Source organism: Eschrichtius robustus, chromosome 19 (genome assembly GCF_028021215.1).
Source record: "Eschrichtius robustus isolate mEscRob2 chromosome 19, mEscRob2.pri, whole genome shotgun sequence".
Lineage (NCBI taxonomy): Eukaryota > Metazoa > Chordata > Mammalia > Artiodactyla > Eschrichtiidae > Eschrichtius > Eschrichtius robustus.
In genome coordinates this window covers 59,734,992-59,753,535 of record NC_090842.1, presented here as the reverse complement: position 1 = coordinate 59,753,535, position 18,544 = coordinate 59,734,992, and the positions used below count along the sequence as shown (strand labels likewise).

Sequence of the window (18,544 nt, the reverse complement as noted above, 5' to 3'; positions counted from 1 at the left end):
GACAGGAGGGAGAATGAGAGTGGAAAAAAAAAAGTGAAAATGGCGCACAATTAATGACAGCGATCTTAGGTCTTTTGAGTCACAAGGCTATGAAGCAGGTATTGTGAAGCTGGGCCACTGGAGGCTCAGAGAGGTTGCTTTTTTATTTTTAAAATATTAATTAATTTATTTTATTTTTGGCGGGTCTTCGTTGCCGCACGTGGGAGACCCCACTGTGGAGCGCGGGGCTCAGTTGCCCCGCGGGCATGTGGGATCTTTGTTCCCCGACCAGGGATCGAACCCGCATCCCCTTAACCACCGGACCGCCAGGGAAATCCCTCAGAGACGTTGCTTTTTTGCCCACAGTAGTCAGGGGCAACGGTAGAGTTTAACCCCCCGGTGGATTGGTTCCAGAACCACGTCTCAGAGACAGAAGGGTAAGAGAGGCAGGGAAGGGAGTGAGCAGTTGTGAGCAGAGATGGAAGAAAAAGGGAGACTCAGAAAGGGGCAGAAGGAAGCAAAGACAGACTTCGAAGAGACAAAGAAACAGACACACACAGGCAGAGGGGGCAGGACGGAGCGCTGCGTGGCCGGCGTGGGGAAGGAACGAGAAACTGAGGCTTGAGCTGTGAGAAATCACACACGGACGCCCGGCAGCTGCCGTGAAGCTTGATGAAACTTTATTAAGCTAGGGCCCACCAGGAGGACAGCTGGGGCAGGGACAGGGCCTCCTGTAGGCTGGGGGGACGTGGGGCCGGCGCAGGAGTGGGGCCTCCCAGGGGGATGCGCGGGCACTCAGTGATTCTCGCTGGGCGCAGAGGTGGAGCTGGTGGCCATAGCCAACTGCACCTTCTCCACCAGCCCAGCCCACTGGCGCTGCATGTCTTCCACCAGGGGCTCGAACCAGCTCTTGAGGCGGGCCTGGAAGGCCTCCGCCTGCAGGCGTATCTGGCTGCCCTGCTCCTCCACCTTGGCGCGCACCTCCTCCAGCTGCTCGCGCATCTCCTCCAGGTGGTCCCGGGCCTGGGTGCCCATCTCCTCCACCCGCCCGCGCAGTTTCTGGTGCCAGGCCTCGGCGCGCTCCCTCAGCGTCTGGCTGGCCAGGGTTCCCACGGTGGCGGCCCGCGCTCGGCCCTGCTCCATCAGGGGCCCGAGGCGCTCGCGGATGGCGCTCACGCTGCGCTCTGAGCCCTCGAGCGCCCCTGCGCGGTACACGGCCAGGCGCTTCTGCAGGTCCTCGGCGTCACGGAGCAGCCGTTTGCGCAGCTTGCGCAGGTGGGAGGCCAGGCGGCCACGCAGCTCGTCAGTGGTCTGGCCCATCACGGCCTGCACCTCGCTGCGGTACTGCGCCAGGCGGCTGCGCACGTCCTCCATGTCAGAGGCCAGCCGGGCCTGCGCTGCCTGCAGCTCCTTGGACACACGGGCCTGCGTCTCCTGGGTGATGGGGCCCAGCTGCTCCTCCAGCTCCTCCCTATAGGCCTTCACCTCCTTCATGGTCTCATCCATCAGCACCCTGCGGGGCGAGAAGGAGGGAGCATGGGCGTGAAGAGAGAGAAATAGGGATCCTGAGCTAGAGTGATGGAGCGAGAGATGGAGAGGAACATGCCAGAGACAGGAAGGGTCGAAAAACAGAATCACAGAGAGGTAAAGCCAGGAGCTAGAAAGGGAAAGAAAGCAAGAAGTGAAGAGAGATACAGACCCCCAAGAGTTGGTGATGGGGACAGAAAGAAGCCCAGACCACTGGAGGCTGAGGGTCCAGAACGCACTGCCCACCAGGAGGGTCAGGGGCCAGGGCAGGGGCACTCACGTCAGTTCCTGAATGACCTGGGTGCTGAGCAGTTCCTCCTGCACCTGGTCAGACAATGTCTGCACCCAGCGCAGGTAATCCCAGAAGCGGCCCAACGCCTGCTCCCAGGGCTGGCTGCCCTGCCACCCGGGCCACTCCCGCCCCAGCTGCACCTCGGGCTCCGGCTCTGGCTCCACTTCTGCCTGGCATCCTGCACGGAGCAAGTTGACAGCAGTCAGGGTCCTCCTCTGTCCCCTCCAGGCACACAGTACCTGGTACAGAGTAGGTGCTCCACAAAGGCTGGCTTCATCAGAGCACCGGTGGGCAGGGAGGGGGTGGAGGGACGCCCAGCTTGTTTTAATCACTTGGCAAGCATCGATTGTGTGTTCCACGCACCGCCATGCTGGGGTGATGGAGAATAAAACTAATCACAGCTGACACTTAACTACTGCTCACTACCTGCCTGACAGCAATGGATTAGAAACTGTTACAACTCTCATTTTTAAGGATGGGGAAACTGAGGCTCAGAGCGACTAAAACAGCTGCTCAGAACGAATGAATGTCAGAGAGACCTCAGACCTGGGGAGATAGACCAGCAAAAGAGGGGACCCAGGGACGGGAAGAGGGCAAGGGGTACAGCTGAGGATGGGAGGGGGAGGGGCAAGGAACCTAAGCAAACCCCGCCCCCATACCTGCCAGGAGCGTGATCACCAAGGCGACCCACAGAACCTTCATTTTCTGGCTTGCGATTGGCCAACCTGGGGGAGGGAGACATTGTCACTCAACAGCAGTGGGGATTTCTCCCACTCAGAGCCCCGCCCCATCAGGTCTCGGCCTTCAAAGCCTTGCACCCCATATCTGCATCAGCCTAATCCAATCACAAATAGTCACCAAGCGGCCCGGCCCCTTCATTGTCTATTTAATTCCCTCATTGTCTTCTCCTATCTCCCCATCCTCAGGTCGGTCTCCGCCAAAAATTCTATCCCTCTCTCCCAGGGTTCAGATTCCACTCACCCCACCCTCCCCTCCACCCCGGAGTTCCCTGTGAGCCCCAACTGGACTTTCTAAGTTCCAACCTCGCAGTCCTCATTGTACCTTCACATTCTAAGCTGCAACTTCACATCTAAACGGTATCTTCCACATATTCGCTAATTTAACCCTCATTTAAAAGTCCTTCAACCGACGCTCTAGCTACCCTGCCACCACCCCTGGTCGCCGCCACCCCTCCGCCTCCCATTAACGGAGATCTGAGGATGATGGGGGCACCCAGTAGGTGCTCAATAAACGACAGTGACAATTGGCAGGCTCTTGCTATGGCTCGTCTGGTTTTCCTACAGGTGCAGCTGCTCCCCTGACCCCACCTTCCAGCCCAGACGGGATGTCCCTGCTGCCCACCCTTCCTCTAGGTCCGGTCCCCTGCCTCTGGCCTCATCCCCTGCTCCTGCTTCTGTTCTGGCCCAGGCGTAGGACCGCCACCTCCTCCTCCCCGCCCTGCACCCCCAGCCCGTCCCCCACAGAAGCCCTGAGCTGGACTTTGTGTCCCCAACTCTGCTTCTCACCCGCTCCTGGGGAACGGGGTCCTTCGCTTCCTCCGGGGCTGAGTAGGAGTCAGGGATCCCAGGTTCGTCCAGTTATAGGGCTCTCCCTTCTCCGCCCACTCCTCCAGATCTAGGGCAAGCTGGGCCAGCCCCTGTCAGGTCACGAGGTGGGCTGTCCTCCCCCTTCCCACACAGCAGGGAGGCGGAGGGAGGTGGGGCTTGGAGGCTAGCAGCTCCCACTCCCAGCCTCCGTGAAAGGAGATGACATCTCACCCAGTAACTCAGGCGCCTGCCTCCATTCTGGTGGGTGGGTGAGTTGGGGGCGGGGTGCTGGGCATGGAAGGCGAAGGAGCAGGCAGCTGCCCAGAAAGCCCATTCCCTGTCCCTCTCTTTTCCAGCGGATGGGTGAATAGAATTTGAGGAAAGGGCTGGGGGCCCAAAATCCTGGGTCAGAGGAAGGAGCGGGGCTGAGGTCTGGGATTTCTGGGTTGGGGGAGAACGGAGCTGGAGGCCCAGACAGAAATGGGATGAGAGTTCTGGGGACGGTGTAAGGCATCTGCTAAAAGCCCAGGGTTTGAGAGTGAAACCTGGGTTTTAACCCTAGCTCCCTCTTGGGCTATGACCTTGGGCACAGGTGAATGCCTCTCTGCGTCCCCTTCCCCATTTGTGACTTGAAAATCCAGTATTTCTCCCCAACACAAGCATCGTGGATTCCAGGAATCGCCTGCATGTTGTACCTTCCGCAGGGCTTGAAGCATTCGTGTTGCCTGGTTAGGACTGTGGACTCCGGAACCAAACTGTCCGGGTCTGAATCCAGGCTCTGCCGGTTGCCATCTGTGTGACCTTGAGCAAATGACCTAGCCTCTCTGAACATCCAGTTTCTTGGTCCACAAAACCAGGAAAACAGTTGCACCTAACACCATCGTTCGGCGAAGCAACAGGCTACTGTACGTAGGAAGTACTGAGAGCAGTTCCTGGCAAACAGCAGGCCCTGAGTTGGAGTTAACTTCTGTGATGGGCCACAGTGGGCGCTTACTGTCTCCTCCCTCCTTAGCACCTCTGTTACGTGAAGCCCAGCTGTTACACAGATGGGAAGCAGGATTGAGACGAGATTCAGAATTGAGGTGGATGGACGAACCGGAGGAGCTGGATTCACTCCTGGTCCTTTGAGGGAGTGGGAACATTGGACGCCATGGGGTCAGGGGAGGCTGGATGCCTGGTTCCAGGGAGCCCCAGTGCCAGCCAGGCCCGGGCCTGTTTGCTTTGGCCTCAGCAGGCACTGGCAGGGAGCGGGCGGGGTGGTCTCTGAGCCATGACAGGTCATCACTGGTCAGGTCAGCGACCTCCCTCCCCACTGTGTGTGAGACGGGGTTTCAGCTCCTCTGTCTGGCGAGGGGTCAGGGGTGTCGGTCTGCCTGAGCCCTAGGTGGGCAGGACACCACCTCCCCTGCTTCAGATGCCTGAGACACAGGCGACACCCCTGTGTCACCGACAGACCACACCCCGCTCTCACTGCCCCTGAATCAGACTCCGGCTGCCTCACCGCCCCCAACCAAGGGCCTGGAGCTGGAGTGACCGATTCTGAACTCTCCATCCAGGTGCTCGAATGCTTCCTGAAGCTTCTTGGAAGCTCTGACCTTCCTATCAGAAAGTCCTCACACCTTCGTCCCCTGCCCCTTTTGGAACCTGGAAAGACCCCGAGTCCCAGCTCGCTGCCCCCACCCCTGCACCCAGAGACAGCCTCACCCGTTGCTTCAGTTCACAGGGACAAAGTCCTCTGCAGCCATGCTGGCCAGGCCAAGCTGAGTGACCACAAGACCATGCCCTCCTGGGGAGGGAAGGCCTGTGATGTCCCTGTAGGGAAGGTCACAGGGAGGCTGTGTGATCCCTGGCCAGGCCCCTCCCCTCTCTGGTCTGGGCTCTGGCCAGGGACTCGGCTTGATTCCCTTGCCCCCTGCGAGTCACTGTGGGAGGTCAGACCAAATGGAACAGGCCAAATGGACCACAGACACGTGGAGGAAAACGGACGCCTCCCATTTCTTTTTTTTCCGTGTATATTTTTTGTAGGTTTTTTTTTTTTTTTTTTTGTAAAATGTCCCAGTTCTTCCATAACTTATAAACATGATTTATACCGAAGGGTGGATGGGAAAGCGGGCAGGGGTGGAGTGACTGGGGACGGGGAAGCTCCTCTTCTTGCTGCCCCCTCGGGGCTGGGCCTAGGGCCCTCTGGGGCACCGGGACACCCCAACACCTCCCTGAGGTTGTCTGGCCGCCTCTGCCCCTGGTGCTCAGAATCCCGTGCGCCCCTAGATTCCAGAATCCCTTCCTGGACCCCAGACCCACCGGGCACGCCGCCCCTGGTACTCCGAATCCTGACGCGCCTGTGGTTCCAGGATCCCCCCCGCCAGCTGCTGGGGTGATGGGTCCCCTCCTTTCCGCTGCCCCCCTGACCCCCGAGGAGGAGGGAAGGGAGGGGGAGGGGGGCTCAGGTCTCCCCTCCGTGGCAGGGGGAGGGGGAGGTGGGATCTGAAGGAGAAAGGGCGTGGAAGGCAGGGGCCAGAGGGGCTCAGCCAATGGTGAGGCCAAAGCCGCACTGGAACTTGTTCTTTCGGTGATTCAGGAAGGCCCCGAGGGCCAGCGTCAGGGGCAGGGGTGGGAGCTTCTTCTCCAGCGTGGCGCCCACGATCCAGTTGCTATCCACGGAACCTTTGGGTGAACAACCGTGCTGAGAGCCTCGTGCTGGCTTCTCGCCCCATCCCCGCGAGCTGCCCTCTGGCCCACCTCAGATGCCACCGGCCAGACCACTGACCGTGCTGTTCCCGCCACCCGAAACCTCTTCACGCCCTCCAAGTACTTCAGCTCTGAGCTCGGTGACCCCTCCCCTCCGGGAAGCCCTCCGCCACTCCATGGACCCCCTCATCCCAGTCCTGTCCACACCAGGTCGCCGCTCTCTGGGGATGCGTCTGTCCCTCCCACTGTGAGCCCCGGAGGGTGGGGGGTGGAGGCGGGAGAAGGGGCCTGGTCACTGCTGTGTCCCCAGCGTCCTCGGCACAAGGCCGGGCACAGAGCAGGTGCTGAGCATCTGCTGAATGAAAGACTGAAATCTCTAACTCTACTCAATACTCTGTAATGGCCTATATGGGAAAAAAATCTAAAGAAATAAAAGTGGAGATATGTATACATATGGCTGATTGACTTTGCTGTACAGCAGAAACACAACATTGCAAATCAACTATACTCCAATAAAAGTTTTTTTAAAAAAAGTAAGAAAGGGCTTCCCTGGTGGCGCAGTGGTTGAGAATCCGCCTGCCAATGCAGGGGACACGGGTTCGAGCCCTGGTCTGGGAAGATCCCACATGCCGCGGAGCAACTAGGCCCGTGAGCCACAACTACTGAGCCTGCGCGTCTGGAGCCTGTGCTCCGCAGCAAGAGAGGCCGCGATAGTGAGAGGCCCGCGCACCGCGATGAAGAGTGGCCCCACACTTGCCGCAACTAGAGAAAGCCCTCGCACAGAAACGAAGACCCAACACAACCAAAAATAAATAAATAAATAAGCCTACACCTTTAAAAAAAAAACAAAAAAACCCCACAAAGTATGTATATTTAAAAAAAAAAAAAAAAAAAGAAAGAAAGACTGAAATCTCCTCCAGGGCCTGTGCCCCAGGACCTGACAGGTGTGCAAGTACCTGGTGCGGTGCCCACATGGTGGAGCCTGAGAACTCACTGAACAGGAGCAGAGAAGCTGAAGCGCTGCAGCCCAAACCCAGCCTCTGACCCCGCTGCCTGCAGAGCAAGGGCTCGAGAGGTGGGTGGGCGGGGAAGGCAGGCTTCAGAAGCAAAAAAAAAAAAAAAAAAAAAACAACAACAATAAAACCCCCCAAGCCCAGTCCCTGGCCCTCCTGGCTGCCTTCGGAAGCCCCCCTGACCCAGGCCCACTGAAGCGGCCTTTCCAGGGCGGTCTCCACACACCCCAAACCTGAGAGCCACTGAGGCCCAAGAAGAAACTTAAGACTAGAGTCGGTCGGCCTCGGGGAAGGTTCCGGATCTGGCTGTGACTGGGCAGCCTCCCTAACATGAGACTGTGGGGTTGGCCGGCTGTGCTCCAAGTTGCCTTCCACTTATGAAGAAAAGAAAAGCAAGGGCCGTGTGCGCAGACTGGGAGAGGGCCACTGGCGGGGTGGGGCGGGGGGTGGCAGGTGCAAAGCTCAGGGCCCAGGCGCCCATCCACCCTCTCAACTAGCGTTCCTGGGCAATCTGGGGGCCCGGCACGCTGCCCTCTACCATCTCCCCTGGCCGGTATACCCACTCAGAGTCACCTCTTGCCTGTTTCCCACGCAGGGAAATGGAGGCCTGTACCTTTGAAGAGGAGGTTGGCCTTGGGCAGATCCAGCTGGTACCCGAAGGAGACACTTGTGTCCTGCATCCTTGTGCTGGCCTCGAACTCCACACCCACCTGCAGCTGGAGGGGCCAGGGCGACACACGCGGGTCAGCCTCCCAGGCTCAACTCTCAGGCATGCCAGCCCCGGGCACCCCACACCCAGCACGTGTGTCTGCACGGCCAGTCCCTGGACCAGCTCACCTGGTCACTGGCTTTGTGGTAGTATGTTGCATGCATGCCCGCCTGACCCAACGTGACTGTCGCCAACCAGTTGTTCACTGTAAGAGAGCAGGGTGGGGCGGGGCAGGTTACCAAGGGGGCTCGGCCTCTGGGAACCCAGGTTTTCCCCCATCTCCCTCAGAGCCAGGAGTCCAGGGCCCCAGGCTCCTCCTCCCTCAGACCCAGGAGTCCAGGGTCCCCAGGCTCACATGTGTATTTCCCAGCTAGTGACATAACAGTGCCCTCCTCCCCAGGCCGCCGGTGGTAGACCAGCTCTCCGCCCAGGGCCAGACACGGCGTGACGCTCTGGAGGTAGTGGGCCACGAGGATTCCTGCAGGTGAGATGAGAAGGTATTACTTCTGGGCTCGGTGGTTACTTTCCGCCCAGCTGGACTCCCGCTCCCTCGGGCCTCCCACTCGGGCTCTTTTTTAAAATTAATTAATTAACTAATTTATTTTTGGCTGCATTGGGTCTTTGTTGCTGCACGCGGGCTTTCTCTAGTTGCAGCAAGCGGGGGCTACTCTTCGTTGCAGTGCATGGGCTTCCATGCACGGGCTCTAGAGTGCAGGCTCAGTAGTTGTGGCACCCGGGCTTAGTTGCTCCGTGGCATGTGGGATCTTCCCGGACCAGGGATCGAACCCGTGTCCCCTGCATTGGCAGGCGGATTCTTAACCACTGCGCCAGCGGGGAAGCCCCAACTTGGGCTCCTTGCTCAAGCAGTTCGCAGGGCTCTGAGGTCAGCCTCCCAGGCCCCCTGGGACCTCATCTACTCTGCACTGATTTGTCTCCATTTACAGAGGAAGCCACAGAGGCTGAGGGGGTAAGTCACTTCCGCATGGTCACAAGATGCATCAGGGGCAGAATCCAGGCCTCCCCAAGCCCTGAGCCCAGGCTCTGAGACACTATGCCGCCATGAGCAATAGGAGGATAGGGCTGGTAAGAGCACACCTTGGGGGGCCAGACAGCCTGGGTTCAAATCCCAGCCTTACCACTTGCTGGTAGAGTAACTGTGGGCCACTGGCCTCGCTTTGCTGTGAACGGGACACCCTGTGAGGCTGTGAGGAGGAGTAGAGGGCTGGATGCAGGTGCGGTGCACGGGGCGTGCCTGGCACACAGCCAGCGCCCGGCAATCAGGAGGACGGGCCCTGCTACCTCTGCCCCTCGGCAGGAGGGATGGCTCTGACTGAGGCCGCCTGAGTGTTTGCTAACCCATGACTCCACCACTGGGCTGAATTCCTTGAGCCCAAGGACTCATTCGTGTCTGTCTTTGAAAGCCCAGGAGAGGAGACGCCACAGATGTGATCTCTGTGGAGAGGAAAAGCCAGGGAGGAAGAGAGAGTGAGTGGGGGATGCAGAGGGAGTGGTGACAGAGAAAAAGAAAACAAGAGACAGGGAAACAATCAGAAACAGACAGATGGGGCCTTCCCTGGTGGTCCAGTGCTTAAGAATCCGCCTTCCAATGCAGAGGACGCCAGTTCGATCCTTGGTCAGGGAAATAACATCCCACATGCTGCGGGGCAACTAAGCCCGTGCACTCTGGAGCCCGCGCGCCATAAGCCGCAACTAGAGAGAAGCCTGCGTGCCGCAACGAAAAGATCCCGTGCACCGCCACTAAGACCCAAAGCAGCCAAATAAATAAATAAATACTAAAAAAAAAAAAAGAAAGAAAGAAAAGAGAAGAAATGGAGAGGAGTGGAGAAACTGAAGATTCCCAACCTGACAAGACAGAGCAGGTGAGGACAGGCGACATGAGCTTAGAGATGGACCCCCGCCAGAACGAGGGAGACCAGAGCAGAAGGGGAGGTAGGGACAGGGAAAGCCCGGAGCCGGGGGTGGGAGTGGGACGAAGCCTCGGCGACAGGAGCACGAGGTGTGAACCGGAGACGTGAAGACGCTTCCCAGACAAAGAGCAGAGGCACAGACTGGGGACCGGCTTGAGGGAGCAGGGCAGGACGGGACGACAGGACCGGGCTGCTCATATCTTCAGGCACACCTGGGTGAGGGTTGCCACCAGGGGGGCTGAGCGAGGCCGAGGGCTGCTGGCCAGGGCTCTGGAGGTGCCTTGGGGGAGGCTGTGGTCAGGGCGGGCTGGAGCTGGCTTCTCCCCATGAGTAGCTGACACAGATCCACCTCCTGGCCCCTACCCCTCGAGCCGGCTGTTAAGCCATTACCAGCACACCTCTGGCCAGGAGCAGCCACTCCTTCAGTAGAAGGGGAACCTCAGGCCCACAGAGGGAAAAGTGACCATCCAGAGGTCACACAGGGACTTCAACTCAAGAGTCTCTGGCCGTGATTGGAACTGAGGGCCTCGAGGCCCCGGAACTTCTCTCCCACGCCCCATCTCCCGGGCCTGCCTCGCCCTCTGCTCCCCAGGCCCCGCCCTTCTCCCCGGTCTCTTGCCCCAGTCTCACCCTCTCCAAGCAACTTCGCATGCAGCAGACAGAGGGATCTTGTTAAAGCACACACCTGACCCTGCTCCCCCCTTCCCCGCTCCAGAACCCGCTATGGCTCCCCAGTGCCAAGGAGACCCCAGCTCCTCAGGGCACAGGTGCAAGGCCCCATGTGGCTCGTCCCCAGCTTCGAAACAGGCTTCCTTCGAGAGCTTCACAACTCACTGCCCAGCGCTTATTTCCACACAGGCCTATTTCTTGAACATCCCAGCTCTTCCTGCATCTCTCTCCTTAAGCTGCTCTGTTTTTTCCTCCCACTTGTGTCCACACCCAGCTCCCCCGGGAGCTCCCCAAGGCAGGGGCTTTGTGAAAGCCAGTGGCTCTCAACCAGGGGCCATTCTGCAATGTCTGGAGTGGCCATGAAGAACCTGTTGAGTTCAAAACCCCATGAGAAGGAAAGAAAGTGAATCAGAGGTCTGTGAGCAAAGAAGAGGCCTTGGGCAAGGGGCAGAACGCAGACCTGGGAAAGGAGCATGGTTTCCCGAAACCTGCAGGGCTGGGGCCACATCTGGATCCCTGGGGAAAGTCACCTCGGGCAGGAAGGACAGGCACCCAGGGCAGATGCTTGGGGTGGGGGGAGGCAAGCACCGAAGGGAAGGTGGTTCTTGGCCCCGGCCCAAAAGAACGGCTTCCTCCCCACACCGCGCTCCTTGGGGCTTTGTCCATGCAGAGCCCTTTTCTGGGAGCGGTGCCCTCCTCTTCACCTGCCTCGGTCTAGACACTGCCCCTGTCACTCCAGGAGAGATGGGACCTCTGTTACAAGCTCTCACGGCAACCTGGACCTTCCCAGTGTAGGATTTCCCCCAACAGTAATGCAGTCACTGTGTGATTATTTGTTTAGAGGCAAACACGTCTCCCCTACCGGCCTAAGAGCCCTGTGAGGGCAGGGAAGGTGTGTGTGTGTGTGTGTGTGTGTGTGTGTGTGTGTGTGTCCCGAGACGAGGCCACAGGAGGGGACCACGTAAGACCAGTGGATCCTCAGTGAGGCCTAGGCCGTGATTCAAACTCCAGCTCCTCTGCTTCCTAGCTGTGATCCTGGGGGACTGATTCCGCCCTAGGCCTTGCTTTCCTCATCTGTGAGAACCCTGATCCCCCTGCCCATGTGGGGCGGCATGGAGACCCAACCCAGAGCGAACCCTAACTAGGCGTGTCTGGCCCCAGACTTGGGGCTGACAGCTTCTCCCACTGACTCCTTCAGCAAGGTGAGCTCCCTGCAATTGTGCCCATGAGACGGATGAGGAAACTGAGGCTCAGAGGGGGTGGAGCGCCCAGCTGTCAGTGGTCGGTTACTCATGTGCTCAGCACTGACCTGGGACCAGAAGTTTTGATCAGTCCCTGAAGGGAGGAAGGGACACCTGTAGGAACTAAGAGACGAGAGTGTCACTGGTGGCCTTGGGCTCCAGGGAGGAGGGACCTAGAGGCCAGTGTTGAGGAACACAAAAGGCCGATGCCGGTGAGTATTTGAGGGGGCAGGGGGCCCTGTGCCCTAGCGAGGAGCATGGACTCTGGAGGCAGCCTCGCTGTGTCTCCTTGGGAAGGTACTTGCCCTCTCTGGGCCTCAATCAGACAGGGATGACGGCAGCACTACCCCACAAGGCTGTTGAGAGGATTCCACGAACCCTTTGCTCACTGCTCCATCCCTAGTGCCTCAAGGGACTGAATGAAGGACCGGGTACACACAGTATGCTTAGGACCTGACAAAAGGCAGGAGGTGAAAAACGAGACCTGCTGTGACCACCGCTCACTCCTTTGCTCAGTATTTTCTGAGCGCTTACTCTGTTCCCAGCACGGTTCCAGGTGCTGGGCATACAGGTATCCTGGCTTCCCACCTTCACATGCCTTTGCTCAGCACTCACGGCCCAAGAGCCTGCTCTTCCTGACAGAGCCAACAGCAGACACAAGAATCCGGAATCACCACCTCCACCCTTTTAGTTGTTCAAGACAAAAAAGGCTGACCTCTCATCTCTGACCTCCCTCTTATCTCCCACACCCAGCCCAGCAGCAAATCCCATCGCTCCACCTTCAAAGTACATCCAGATCCCCGACTACTTCTCACCCCCTCTGTTGCCACCAGGCTGGAACCCCTCGTAGTCTGTTCTCCACATGTCAGCACAAGTGGTCCTGTTAGAAGCTAAGTCAGAGCCTATCCCTCTCCAGTGGCCCCAGACTCAATCTGAGTGAAGGCCAAAGTTCTACAAAGCCTTAAGTGATTTGGCCCTGTTATCCTCTGACTTCTTCTACCATTTGCCCTCCTTCCTCATTCATTATAGCCCCAATCCTCCTTGATGTTCCAGTGAAGGGTCCTACCTCAGGGCCTTTGCACTTGCTGTTCCTTCCGGCTGAAAAGCTCTTTTCCCATATATTTGCTTGGCACCTTCCCTCACATCCTTCAGTCTTCATTTTCAGTTATCACCTATGTAACGAGGCCTTCTCTCAAGATGCCGCCCACCCCTCCCGAGGCCGTAATTTTCCCACACAGCTCCATCACCCATCTGCTTTACTTAGGTCACTAGAATGGAAGCTCCCAGAGGACAGACCTAATTTTCCTTTGTTCACCACCGTATCCTCTGGACGCGGAAGACATAAAGTACGTGATAGATAAAACTCACTAAACGAATATAGAGAAATCAAAAGCAGACACTCAGAGACAAAAATAAAAAAGGGGGAAGCAAACTGAAGAGATCAGAAGTACAGACATTAGTCAGCTGGTCCCTGCCCCCAGCCAACCTAAACAGGAATGTTCCTCCTCCACCTCCATCTCAGACTTACTTGCCTCCCCTCAGCTGCACGCGGACTCTGCCTGCCTTGGGATCTGCTCTGTGCCCCCGAGCAACCCCAGAGCCCCATGAGTAGTAAGAAAAACAGCTCATTTCCTTGGGACCCATCACATGCCTGACCCCATTCGAAGCTCTCCACACATGACCCACTCCGCAACCCTGTGAGGCAACCCAATTTTACAGATGAGGAAACTGAAGCCCACGAGGGTGATGGAAGCTCCCACAATCGCAGTTAAGCCAGTGGCAGAGCTGGGGCTTGAACCTGCTTTCTCCCCCACAATGCTACGGGCTTGATGCTCTGTGTTCTGAAGTCACACCTGCCCGTGACCGTTTCTTGGATGGTGGAAGAGGGCCAGCGAAAGAAATGGATTTGCTGGCAAAGCTGGGGCTGGGGTCTGACCCCCCTCCAAGCCCCGTGCCTCTTACCTGAACCCACCAGGACGTCTGGGTTCCCCAGGGTGACGGCCGCGGTGAAGTCGGAACCCCGGTACTCCCCGTCCACCTGCCAGTTCACGAACTTTGACTGCTGGGTCTGTGGGGGGAGGGGCAAGCGTGAGGGTGAAACTGAGGAGGACCCCACGGGGCCCTCCCAGGTACAAAAAGCCTTTTAGTCCCCATACCCAACCCCCCTTTCTTGTTTGTAGGGAAAAGGCTTCAGCCTCCTAGACCTTCCCCTAGGGCAAATCCAAAGCTTTTCTAATCTGGGAAGTGAGGGAAAGCAGAAACAAAGGAAAAGCAGTCAAATAATAGTCAAACAATAGTGCCATGATAAGGAGGAATCCTAGCTCTTTCTCAAGGATATAAAAGGCCCCCCACCCAGGTGGAGGATGGTAACTTCAGGCTGAGCAAAAGATTCCTGGCACTCCACCCTGTTACCTCACCATCTACCAACTGGAACAAAGTCACACGTCCTGCAGCCCTCCCCCCAAATTTGTCTTTAGAAACTCTTCTGTGAAAACTATGGGGGAGTTTGGGTCTTCAGAGCACAAGCCACCTGTATCCCTTGCTTGGTCCTTACAATAAACCTTTCTCTGCTCCAAACTCTGATGCTTTGGTGTGTTTGGCCTCACTGTGCGTTGGGTTCTTGGATTCAATGCCAAGGGCAGCCTGGTGCTCAGTGGCTGGGGGAGCAGCCGACTCGACCCCCACTCACCTGGATGGCCATCTTGGACCTGAGGCCGGGGCCCAGTTGGTGAATGACCTGAGCATTGAGGCTGCCACTATTGTCCATGTCACCCACCAGCACGGGAAAGGCCTGTGGGGCAGAGGGCAGGGTTAGAGGTTAGAGGTCTAGCATCATAGAAGTATATGCGTGATGGGCCTCGGTGAGAAGCCTAGGATTAGAAAGCCTCAGAATGAGGTTCTCTCCTCCAGGAAGCCCTCCAAGACCACCTTGGCTGAGTTAGGCTCCCCTCTGGGCTCACACAACCTTTGGGTTCCCCCATTTCGGTCCTACTCTCCCTGGACTGTTACTCTCTGGGGACAGGCTGTTCCCTTTCTCCAGCAGGCTGTGAGCGCCATGGCTGTTTCAGTCACTGCTATGTCCCCAGCACCACCCAGCACAGGGCTGGGCACAGAATGGGGGTTACAATGAAGGTTTGTTGAATAAATGAATTTATTGCATGGAAATCATTAACATAATCAAAGACCTAATTTAGTCCCGCAACTCTGTGTCCTGCCCAAGCCTCCTTTCGGGTCTCCAGTTTTGCCTTCACTCCCCTAACCTAGCCTTGGCAGACAGCCTGAGAAATACTATCTATCTCCAGAGCATTCATCTGACCACGTCTTTCCCTCACTTAAATCTTTCTGTGGCTCTCCTGCGCCCCCTAGCGAAAGTTCAAATGCCTAGCTTGGCCTTCAAAGCCCTGCAAGATCTACAGCTCAGCCCTGCCCACTCTGGGTCATCACTGTCTGGTGACCTTGGTGTACCCAGACTCAACCAGCACAGGGCTGGGCAGAGACGTGGGCGTCAGGATGAAGGAATGATCCAGGTTCCGATGCACCTTGGAGACACAGTCTCCACCTCCCAACACTCTCAGCAGTCCTGGCCTCCTACTGACAAGGCCTTCTTTGCCTGACTGGTTACATTGTTAGAAGATACAGTAAATGAATGGCAAAAGGAATCTCACCTCTGTTGGACTCAGCTGCTTTGTCCCCACGTACGTGACCCCGAAGTGGTAGTTGGACTCCCCGATTGTGCTGAGGGCTACTGTGTGGTTCACCTGGGAGAAGAGGGAGGGCTGTGGTGACGAGTCTGTGGGCCACCCCCTAAGGAACCCAGCCGAGCCCACTCCCAGGGCAGCTCCTATCCTACCTGGGATGGGAGATACTTGCCCATCTGGCTTCCCCATCAGGGCATCTCTAGGCTGGGCAGGGGATAAAGACTGGGAGGTGTGGCCTGACTGGATTAGAGACTCAGAGAAGGGATGTGCTGGGGCTGGGGCTGGGGCTACACACCTGGTACTTCATTCCTGCCTGGATGCTGGCTGAGGGGGGATGGTGTATCTCTGGATTCTGGGTCCCTAAACCCTACCACTGGCCGCCATTGTGTGATCAGCCCGGCACTGTGTCTCTGAGTCTTTCCAAGTACCAAGGAGCCCAGACCTTTAGGGAGGAGTAAAAGGGTTGTACGTGCAGATGCAGGGGGATGGCTGGGATGACCTCTGGAGGATAATGGGACCAGGAAGGCTCACCTGGAAATGATTACTCAACCCTTTGTTGACTGTGAGCTTGACACCTTCCATCTGAATAGGAAACAGCTCTAAATGAGAGAGAAGTGCTGTCACACTCCAACACGCACACACACACACACACATCCATTTCTCATCCCTTCCTTCCATAACGTCCCGGCTCTCCCTTCTCCAGGGATCCCAACCAGTAAATAGCCTAGTGGATGGGCCCAGGACCAAGGCCTTTGCCTGCATCCAAATTCCAGGGCCACCACCTACTACCTGTGTGACCTTAGGCAAGTCACCTTATCTATGTCAAACTTATCATCTGTAAGTTGAAGATGCTCACCACGTAGAAATATTGCAAGGATTTAATGAGTTAACACATACTGAATGCCAGGACGGTCCTCAATAAGCTGCTGACACCACTTTTGCTATCACAATTACTCCAAGCCAGGATCCAGAAGCTTTGGGTTCCACCTCCACTGGCCCTTTGCTGACACTGTGACCTTGGGCCTCAGTTTCCCTCCCAATCACAAGAGGCTGGCTTGGCTGATTCCTGGGGCTCCTGAGGTCCCTAAGGCTTTCTCTACTGCTCTGGCATTCTATCCTGAGGTTCCACCATTTGATCCCATCGTTCTAAGCCCCAAGTTCAATGTGCCACCATTCGGTCCCAACGTCAACTCCTAACGCTCTGTTAAATGATTCCAACGGTCCGTGCCAATTCCCAAGGTCCTCAGTGTGCTCCTCCTTCCCCCGATATCCGGGCCATCACAAGCCCGCCGGGCCCCTAGCCCCTCACCCTTGCACTTCCGGTGGCACTCCTCGAACGTGCCCGGGTTGGGCAGGCAGCCGCAGGCCCTATCATCCCCGGTCCCTCCAGCGCTGGCGGCCGCAGTCCCCGGGGTCCGTTCGGAACCTCGACCGGCGCCAGCTCCAGCACCCAGGCCGCCCCCGATCGGCGGCAGCGTGAAGCCCGGAGGAGAAGGCGGAGGCGGTGGCAGTCCCACGAGGGGAGGCGCAGGCGGCGGCGGCGGCCCTGCGGGCGGAGAGCTAGCGGCCAACACGTTCCCCATGGTCGCCTGCAAAGGGAAAGGTCAGAGGGCAGAGGTCAAGGCCCGCAGGCTCCAGGCCCAGTCGCCAGCGAACACCCCTCTGCTCGGAGCCCCGTTTTCACGCGCGGCAGCGCCTCCTCCCGGTGTGCTCCGCTCCCACCCCGTGCGCCACGCGCAACCGAACCCGCTGCCGCCGCCGCCGCCGCCGCCACCACCATCGCCCCGCCCCACCTAGCCCATTGGTTTACCGTGCCCTGGGGTCCGCCCACCAGCTTCAGGGTCTGGCCTTACTATTGGAGTCATGGATGAAAGTCCCACCCACCTCTTTGGAACGTCCTTTTCTGTTGGTTCCCACTCGCAGACAAGTCAAAGCATACCTCCCCGCCCTTCCCATTGGCTTGGGGAGCCCACACCGATTGGCTCTAGATGCCGCGGGTTCCGGTGCTCGCCCGCCATTGGTCTGTGCTGCGCACTTCGCAACGCCCATTGGCGTATCGCCTCCGCCCCATTCCAGAAGGCGCCCCTCTTTCGACTCCGCCCCTCGGCGAAGTTGCCATGATAATTGGTCGGCCTTTGCCCTTGAAGCATCCTGATTGGCTCCAGCATGTACAGGGGTCGGACCCTGGTGACGTAATCAACGTTGTGTGTTCATTGGCTAATGTGCCAGGGTCAAGGGACACGGATAAAGGTGGGTTGCGCGGCAGAGGCTGCTGGGCAGCAAGGTCAGGCCTCGCGTCCCACCAGGCACCGCGGCAAAGGGGCGGCCTCCTAGTCCGGAGTCGCACACCGAAAGCCGGAAGTGCTAGCCCTTCCCACAGTGCCACGGGAGAATTCTAACCCGTTATGTGAACGCTGTCCTGCTTCTTGTTACCCACAATGCCCCTTACCCATTTAACTGGACGGTTGCCGTAGACCCACCCCTTTCGTTACCCATCATGCCTTTTGGCTCTCTCTCCCCCCAACCCTTGCCCCAGTCACTGTGTCTTCCATCTTTGGCCCATTCATTCCTGTCCCATTACCCAGCATGCCTTCTGCTCCATTCATTTCACCTTGGTTGCCTGTACTACCTTTAGCCCATTTATGCCCGTTCATTTCCCTAATTCTTTTAGCTAATTCTTTTTTTTTTAATACAATTTTCAATTTCTTTTTTTTTTTACATTTTATTTATTTATCTATTTATCTATTTATCTATCTATCTATCTATCTATCTATTTATTTATTTATTTATTTATTTATTTACTTATTTATTTACTTATTTATGGCTGTGTTGGGTCTTCGTTTCTGTGCGAGGGCTTTCTCCAGTTGCGGCAAGCGGGGGCCACTCTTCATCGCGGTGCGCGGGCCTCTCACTGTCGCGGCCTCTCTTGTTGCGGAGCACAGGCTCCAGACACGCAGGCTCAGTAATTGTGGCTCACGGGCTTAGTTGCTCCGCGGCATGTGGGATCTTCCCAGACCAGGGCTCGAACCCGTGTGCCCTGCATTGGCGGGCAGATTCTCAACCACTGCGCCACCAGGGAAGCCCTTTTAGCTAATTCTTAATTGGCCATAAGGTTTTGGGTCCATTGCCCATCATGCCTGCGGCCCCTATTTCTCCATTATTCATCCCTCTGCCCCTGGCTCATTCTTTCAGACCTATTACCCATCACGCCCTGAGCTCCTATTACAGCATTATTCATAATTTTGCCTTTGGC

The 18,544-nt window shown here is 57.3% G+C and overlaps 2 protein-coding genes across 2 annotated transcripts; both read right to left on the bottom strand.

Moving 5' to 3' along the window:
- Positions 1-637: 637 nt before the first annotated feature.
- APOE (apolipoprotein E) lies at positions 638-3,439 on the bottom strand. Its single transcript, XM_068528322.1, has 4 exons — positions 3,325-3,439; positions 2,458-2,523; positions 1,787-1,976; positions 638-1,492 (listed from the first exon to the last, which is right to left on the bottom strand). Exons 2-4 carry the CDS (start codon positions 2,498-2,500, stop codon positions 775-777), a joined length of 951 nt encoding a protein of 316 aa, XP_068384423.1. The 5' UTR covers positions 2,501-2,523; positions 3,325-3,439; the 3' UTR covers positions 638-774.
- A 1,918-nt stretch (positions 3,440-5,357) lies between these two features.
- On the bottom strand, positions 5,358-17,056 carry TOMM40 (translocase of outer mitochondrial membrane 40). Its single transcript, XM_068528921.1, has 9 exons — positions 16,601-17,056; positions 15,823-15,890; positions 15,259-15,351; positions 14,283-14,384; positions 13,556-13,661; positions 8,111-8,233; positions 7,884-7,960; positions 7,660-7,762; positions 5,358-6,009 (listed from the first exon to the last, which is right to left on the bottom strand). The coding sequence occupies exons 1-9, from the start codon at positions 16,872-16,874 to the stop codon at positions 5,870-5,872; spliced, it is 1,086 nt and encodes a 361-aa protein (XP_068385022.1). The 5' UTR covers positions 16,875-17,056; the 3' UTR covers positions 5,358-5,869.
- Positions 17,057-18,544: the final 1,488 nt, after the last annotated feature.